This window comes from Sinocyclocheilus grahami, unplaced genomic scaffold (assembly GCF_001515645.1).
Source record: "Sinocyclocheilus grahami isolate Dianchi unplaced genomic scaffold, SAMN03320097.WGS_v1.1 scaffold96.1, whole genome shotgun sequence".
In the NCBI taxonomy this organism is placed as follows: domain Eukaryota; kingdom Metazoa; phylum Chordata; class Actinopteri; order Cypriniformes; family Cyprinidae; genus Sinocyclocheilus; species Sinocyclocheilus grahami.
The window spans coordinates 393,500-401,446 of NW_015505275.1; the positions used below are offsets into that span (position 1 = coordinate 393,500).

At 36.4% G+C, this 7,947-nt stretch overlaps 2 protein-coding genes across 4 annotated transcripts; both read right to left on the reverse strand.

Annotated features, from left to right (window-relative positions):
- Positions 1 to 49: 49 nt before the first annotated feature.
- Positions 50 to 3,369, reverse strand: LOC107587888 (smad nuclear-interacting protein 1-like). Of its 2 annotated transcripts, XM_016275849.1 has the most exons (5): positions 3,065 to 3,369; positions 2,751 to 2,880; positions 1,248 to 1,816; positions 958 to 1,028; positions 798 to 878 (listed from the first exon to the last, which is right to left on the reverse strand). In XM_016275849.1, exons 1-4 carry the CDS (start codon positions 3,223 to 3,225, stop codon positions 986 to 988), a joined length of 903 nt encoding a protein of 300 aa, XP_016131335.1. In that variant the 5' UTR covers positions 3,226 to 3,369; the 3' UTR covers positions 798 to 878; positions 958 to 985. The 2 variants fall into 2 exon arrangements, with proteins under 2 accessions (XP_016131334.1, XP_016131335.1); XM_016275848.1 differs by lacking the exon at positions 958 to 1,028 and having other exon boundaries at positions 50 to 878.
- An 826-nt stretch (positions 3,370 to 4,195) lies between these two features.
- LOC107587889 (smad nuclear-interacting protein 1-like) lies at positions 4,196 to 7,505 on the reverse strand. Of its 2 annotated transcripts, XM_016275851.1 has the most exons (5): positions 7,211 to 7,505; positions 6,897 to 7,026; positions 5,394 to 5,962; positions 5,104 to 5,174; positions 4,944 to 5,024 (listed from the first exon to the last, which is right to left on the reverse strand). In XM_016275851.1, the coding sequence occupies exons 1-4, from the start codon at positions 7,369 to 7,371 to the stop codon at positions 5,132 to 5,134; spliced, it is 903 nt and encodes a 300-aa protein (XP_016131337.1). In that variant the 5' UTR covers positions 7,372 to 7,505; the 3' UTR covers positions 4,944 to 5,024; positions 5,104 to 5,131. The 2 variants fall into 2 exon arrangements, with proteins under 2 accessions (XP_016131336.1, XP_016131337.1); XM_016275850.1 differs by lacking the exon at positions 5,104 to 5,174 and having other exon boundaries at positions 4,196 to 5,024.
- Between the last annotated feature and the right edge of the window lie 442 nt (positions 7,506 to 7,947).

Below are 7,947 nucleotides of genomic sequence, written 5' to 3' on the forward strand. Positions count from 1 at the left end.
ATTTCCTCATTTACTCTAACAATGTGTGCAGTCAATCAAAAGGCCAACATTCATTATTATCCATCTTTATTTTACAATACAAAACATCTAAAAATCAAATATGAATGTACTGTGAGAGAACAGAAAATATCTAATGTAAAATGCCATCTTTTGTATAGCAATATTCAAATGAGTCCCCATAACCATGAGGATGATAATCTGGGGGTGCAAGAAAGACTGGTTCCAGGACACAGAATGTATCTAGTCACAAAGACCACAAACTAAAAGGCATGAACAAGCACTCACATCAAATACATCCAGTATATTTACAGTAACCAAATCTGGACATTATATGCACTACTTAAAGAGTATCCAAAATATATGTTTTTTGAAGATTAATTAGTTCTGGCATTGAGCACTTGCTTTGAAGAACAACACTGTACACACAGTTTGATGGGATACAAAACTATCCACCTGAGAATAGAGTCATACAGACAACTTGGGCAGGCTGAAGCGAGATTCCTTCATTGTCCATAAGAAAATTCTGAATTAATAAATTCATGCTGGTCCTGTTTCTACCGATGTAACTCTTTCAAAGAGTCCAGCACAAAACAGGTAACTTTGGTAAACGTTGAGGCGAGAACTACTCATCCAGGCCTTCATCGTCTTCATCCTCCTTCTTTGCGTCAACCTCGGCTGTGTCTGAGAACTCGTGAAGGAGCACATACTCTCTGCTGCTGAAGCCAAACTTCAGCACGTCCTTCTCTTTGAGCTCGTAGTAACGCTGAGGTTCTATACGCTGATTGTTCAGGTAGGTTCCATTACCAGAACCCAGATCGATGATGTACGGCTTCACTCTCCTGCCCATGGTGCCATCCACCCGTGTGAACTCCACTAATCTAAAGATGATAAAAGTCAGAGACAAAAGTAAAATCATTATGAAGAAATTAACACTTGAATTCAATGATATTTACTTACCTTTTTAAAGTCGCAATGTAGAGATTAGCTATAGTAATGTGAAAATAGCATCAATGTGGTTTTCTTCTGTACTGTGATGTACATAAAAAAAATAAAAAAATACTATGGATGTTAATTGCTACTGTAAACTATTTGGTTACCAACATATCAAAATATCTTCTTTTGTGAACAGAAGAAAGAAATTCATACAGGTTTGGCATAACATGAGGAAGAATAAATAATGACAGAATTATTTTTGGGTGAACTATCGCCTTAACCATTCACTAAATAGCTTTTATTGTTGTTCTGACCTGTACTGAAAAACAGCATGCTGTTTGGAACAAGACGGGTGGTCGATAGGAATGTCTGCAATCTTCCTCTGTCGTCCAAGTAGAAATGCACTCTGTCTGTGGATGTACATGACTGGAAGCGGCTCGTCATTCTTAAAAGGGTACAAACGCCATCTTCGTTTAGGGATCCGGGCCTCGGGAGGCTCGTTATACTTGATCACCTCCCCCCTGAATGTATTGGTATCTTCCACCAAGGCACCTGATAGTTCAAAGTTGGGCTTTTCCTTCTCCGCTGCAGGTGCAGAATCACCAGCGTTTTCACCGCCGAACTCATGCTCCTCATTACCACTGCCACTCTGAGCCTCCTGTCGGAGGCGATTCTCCCGCCGCCGTTCATTATGCCGTTCTCTCTCAGCCTGTTGTTGCTGTTGTAGATGGGCATCCCGTTCTCTTCCTCTATTTCTGTTCTGTTCTCTGTCTTGCGCTCTTTGCCGAGGCCGCTCTCCCTCCCTTTTCATCCTGCGATCGTCTGAATCATCTCTTCTCTCACGATGTCGATGACTTTCAGATACTCTGTGATCATCTTGCTCCTGTAATGAAAACTAAATCTTAGTACACTCCACCTTTTTAGTTGCTTTCAATAACAATAATACTTATATTACAATTATATTATATCAAATATTATAATTATTATTACTGAAAGCAATTATTATAATTTTTTTATATTTTATAATATATATTCTAAAATATCTTAAAACATGTACATGTATACATATCTAATTAAAATATCTAGTATTTATCATTTTTAATTATAATCATTATATATCTGTAAACAACAATTATTTACATTATTTATTAAAACTACGAAGAAAGCCTACATATCTAAGACTATATAGAGACATGCATATAACAACTAGCATGTTAACTCATATATTTTCTATTAATTAAAATAATACACTAATTATGAATCATGTTGTATCATCTTGTTATCTTATGACAAGTTAATATGTGATCAACTTGCTCCTGTAATGAAAATAAAACCTCAATTAATGTTGCTAAAAAATAAATAATGGCATTAAGCAAATATATATATATATAAACACACACATATACATACATATATACATATACATACACACATATATATATATATATATATATATATATACACACACACACATGTTGTAATGTAACTGTACATAACATATTTTGTAAACAAAATGAATTTAGCTCATTGAATATCCTAAAATACCAAAATACACACAAAGCAGCAGCAGCAATAATAATAATAATAATAATAATAATGTATTTCAATACCAATTAAACAAAATAATATAGCCTGCTCTATATCTAAGAGTCAAATTATATTATAATGCATATAATTTCCCCCCATGAAGGCCCTATAAGTTTTGTGCCAACGTCCTCTGTGCTTTTTAACCCCTTTAAAAACAGATTTCTTGTCAGTTCATGACATTGCGTAACTTGTTAGCTTAAGACAAGCGGATATGTATCAGTTTAACGCACCCGCTTTATCCTAAAGTCGGTGCTGCGGTGTGGGCTTCTACTTCTCTGGGGTCGAGGTGACCTCTCCTGCTGTCCGCCCGATGAACGCTCTCTCCTCGCTGGCGACCTGTCCTTTCTTCTGACAGGTGATCTAAAAATACAGTTCAGAAAGCATCTTGTATGAAACTACTGACTACAAATACAACGACTTGTTGATCATCCCCACATGCTACAGTATTTTAATGGAATGTCCAGATTAAAAAAAAGAGGAGCAATCTCTCTATTCGGCGGAGCTGTCATGAAAATAAACAGGCTGTGAGGTACAGGGCGCTCACCTGCTGTCTCGTCGTCTCGGTGGAGGGCTGCTGCTTCCTCGGCTGGAGCCTGAACTGGATCGGCGGACCCGCGGAGGCCGCGCGGGACTCACGTTTTCTTGCTTAATTTTTGTCTTTACATCCCGGGCAGGATATTCTCTGTGTCGTCTCCTGTTATCCATTGTGAAATGAGGTTGCCTATTAGCTTCGTAAAAAGTAAGAGTCGTTCATACCAAATGGAAGCATGAAAACAGATTCAAACCGCATTTACGAAACTTCCATGAACACATCCGGTTCGAAGCTTGTACGCTGAAGAACTGTGTCCCTCCTTTTTTGAAAAAAGCTATTTTAGTTCCGCTTCCTTTAGAGCTTCAATATACAAATTCTAATTGTGTTTATAGATAAATGAAACAAGAGAAATGTTAATCATTTACAGTGAACAACATGCTACAAATTTTAACAGGTTAAATAATGTAAATAGCTAAATAAAATGAGTCCTTAACCATCTTCAAGAAACGACTAAAAACACATCTGTTCCACCTTTATTTGACCCTCTAACTCTAACACTTTATATTCTATTTTAATTCTACTTTATCAAACAAACAAACACTAGCTTTCTATTTTTTTCTATTCTATCTACTTGCTTTTCTTTGTGTGTGTGTGTATATATATACACCTTGCTACGTGTACTGCGTTAGGCTAAGCGAGACTTGTCATTTGCACTTATACATTGTTGCTCTTTTGTTAGTTTAGACTGCTTTTATTGTCCTCATTTGTAAGTCGCTTTGGATAAAAGCTCTGCTAAATGACTAAATGTAAATGTAATGTACGCAAAACCGACTTTACGTCTTTTCTTCGAGAATACAGATACTTGCCAGAACTTTACATTATAAATCGGAGGAAACTTTTTTTTTTTTTTTTTACCAAGACGATGTATTATTTAAAGGACAAAATGTGAGCTCTGAGAACTTTGTACATTGTGATAGCGTAATTCAAATAAGTTTACTATAATAATGTAGACTGGATTATTAAATATATAACACTAAATTCACTGCATATATAATTATTCGACAAAGGAATAATGTCTGGTTCATCGCTTTCAGATTTCCTCATTTACTCTAACAATGTGTGCAGTCAATCAAAAGGCCAACATTCATTATTATCCATCTTTATTTTACAATACAAAACATCTAAAAATCAAATATGAATGTACTGTGAGAGAACAGAAAATATCTAATGTAAAATGCCATCTTTTGTATAGCAATATTCAAATGAGTCCCCATAACCATGAGGATGATAATCTGGGGGTGCAAGAAAGACTGGTTCCAGGACACAGAATGTATCTAGTCACAAAGACCACAAACTAAAAGGCATGAACAAGCACTCACATCAAATACATCCAGTATATTTACAGTAACCAAATCTGGACATTATATGCACTACTTAAAGAGTATCCAAAATATATGTTTTTTGAAGATTAATTAGTTCTGGCATTGAGCACTTGCTTTGAAGAACAACACTGTACACACAGTTTGATGGGATACAAAACTATCCACCTGAGAATAGAGTCATACAGACAACTTGGGCAGGCTGAAGCGAGATTCCTTCATTGTCCATAAGAAAATTCTGAATTAATAAATTCATGCTGGTCCTGTTTCTACCGATGTAACTCTTTCAAAGAGTCCAGCACAAAACAGGTAACTTTGGTAAACGTTGAGGCGAGAACTACTCATCCAGGCCTTCATCGTCTTCATCCTCCTTCTTTGCGTCAACCTCGGCTGTGTCTGAGAACTCGTGAAGGAGCACATACTCTCTGCTGCTGAAGCCAAACTTCAGCACGTCCTTCTCTTTGAGCTCGTAGTAACGCTGAGGTTCTATACGCTGATTGTTCAGGTAGGTTCCATTACCAGAACCCAGATCGATGATGTACGGCTTCACTCTCCTGCCCATGGTGCCATCCACCCGTGTGAACTCCACTAATCTAAAGATGATAAAAGTCAGAGACAAAAGTAAAATCATTATGAAGAAATTAACACTTGAATTCAATGATATTTACTTACCTTTTTAAAGTCGCAATGTAGAGATTAGCTATAGTAATGTGAAAATAGCATCAATGTGGTTTTCTTCTGTACTGTGATGTACATAAAAAAAATAAAAAAATACTATGGATGTTAATTGCTACTGTAAACTATTTGGTTACCAACATATCAAAATATCTTCTTTTGTGAACAGAAGAAAGAAATTCATACAGGTTTGGCATAACATGAGGAAGAATAAATAATGACAGAATTATTTTTGGGTGAACTATCGCCTTAACCATTCACTAAATAGCTTTTATTGTTGTTCTGACCTGTACTGAAAAACAGCATGCTGTTTGGAACAAGACGGGTGGTCGATAGGAATGTCTGCAATCTTCCTCTGTCGTCCAAGTAGAAATGCACTCTGTCTGTGGATGTACATGACTGGAAGCGGCTCGTCATTCTTAAAAGGGTACAAACGCCATCTTCGTTTAGGGATCCGGGCCTCGGGAGGCTCGTTATACTTGATCACCTCCCCCCTGAATGTATTGGTATCTTCCACCAAGGCACCTGATAGTTCAAAGTTGGGCTTTTCCTTCTCCGCTGCAGGTGCAGAATCACCAGCGTTTTCACCGCCGAACTCATGCTCCTCATTACCACTGCCACTCTGAGCCTCCTGTCGGAGGCGATTCTCCCGCCGCCGTTCATTATGCCGTTCTCTCTCAGCCTGTTGTTGCTGTTGTAGATGGGCATCCCGTTCTCTTCCTCTATTTCTGTTCTGTTCTCTGTCTTGCGCTCTTTGCCGAGGCCGCTCTCCCTCCCTTTTCATCCTGCGATCGTCTGAATCATCTCTTCTCTCACGATGTCGATGACTTTCAGATACTCTGTGATCATCTTGCTCCTGTAATGAAAACTAAATCTTAGTACACTCCACCTTTTTAGTTGCTTTCAATAACAATAATACTTATATTACAATTATATTATATCAAATATTATAATTATTATTACTGAAAGCAATTATTATAATTTTTTTATATTTTATAATATATATTCTAAAATATCTTAAAACATGTACATGTATACATATCTAATTAAAATATCTAGTATTTATCATTTTTAATTATAATCATTATATATCTGTAAACAACAATTATTTACATTATTTATTAAAACTACGAAGAAAGCCTACATATCTAAGACTATATAGAGACATGCATATAACAACTAGCATGTTAACTCATATATTTTCTATTAATTAAAATAATACACTAATTATGAATCATGTTGTATCATCTTGTTATCTTATGACAAGTTAATATGTGATCAACTTGCTCCTGTAATGAAAATAAAACCTCAATTAATGTTGCTAAAAAATAAATAATGGCATTAAGCAAATATATATATATATAAACACACACATATACATACATATATACATATACATACACACATATATATATATATATATATATATATATACACACACACACATGTTGTAATGTAACTGTACATAACATATTTTGTAAACAAAATGAATTTAGCTCATTGAATATCCTAAAATACCAAAATACACACAAAGCAGCAGCAGCAATAATAATAATAATAATAATAATAATGTATTTCAATACCAATTAAACAAAATAATATAGCCTGCTCTATATCTAAGAGTCAAATTATATTATAATGCATATAATTTCCCCCCATGAAGGCCCTATAAGTTTTGTGCCAACGTCCTCTGTGCTTTTTAACCCCTTTAAAAACAGATTTCTTGTCAGTTCATGACATTGCGTAACTTGTTAGCTTAAGACAAGCGGATATGTATCAGTTTAACGCACCCGCTTTATCCTAAAGTCGGTGCTGCGGTGTGGGCTTCTACTTCTCTGGGGTCGAGGTGACCTCTCCTGCTGTCCGCCCGATGAACGCTCTCTCCTCGCTGGCGACCTGTCCTTTCTTCTGACAGGTGATCTAAAAATACAGTTCAGAAAGCATCTTGTATGAAACTACTGACTACAAATACAACGACTTGTTGATCATCCCCACATGCTACAGTATTTTAATGGAATGTCCAGATTAAAAAAAAGAGGAGCAATCTCTCTATTCGGCGGAGCTGTCATGAAAATAAACAGGCTGTGAGGTACAGGGCGCTCACCTGCTGTCTCGTCGTCTCGGTGGAGGGCTGCTGCTTCCTCGGCTGGAGCCTGAACTGGATCGGCGGACCCGCGGAGGCCGCGCGGGACTCACGTTTTCTTGCTTAATTTTTGTCTTTACATCCCGGGCAGGATATTCTCTGTGTCGTCTCCTGTTATCCATTGTGAAATGAGGTTGCCTATTAGCTTCGTAAAAAGTAAGAGTCGTTCATACCAAATGGAAGCATGAAAACAGATTCAAACCGCATTTACGAAACTTCCATGAACACATCCGGTTCGAAGCTTGTACGCTGAAGAACTGTGTCCCTCCTTTTTTGAAAAAAGCTATTTTAGTTCCGCTTCCTTTAGAGCTTCAATATACAAATTCTAATTGTGTTTATAGATAAATGAAACAAGAGAAATGTTAATCATTTACAGTGAACAACATGCTACAAATTTTAACAGGTTAAATAATGTAAATAGCTAAATAAAATGAGTCCTTAACCATCTTCAAGAAACGACTAAAAACACATCTGTTCCACCTTTATTTGACCCTCTAACTCTAACACTTTATATTCTATTTTAATTCTACTTTATCAAACAAACAAACACTAGCTTTCTATTTTTTTCTATTCTATCTACTTGCTTTTCTTTGTGTGTGTGTGTGTGTGTGTACTGCGTTAGGCTAAGCGAGACTTGTCATTTGCACTTATACATTGTTGCTCTTTTGTTAGTTTAGACTGCTTTTATTGTCCTCATT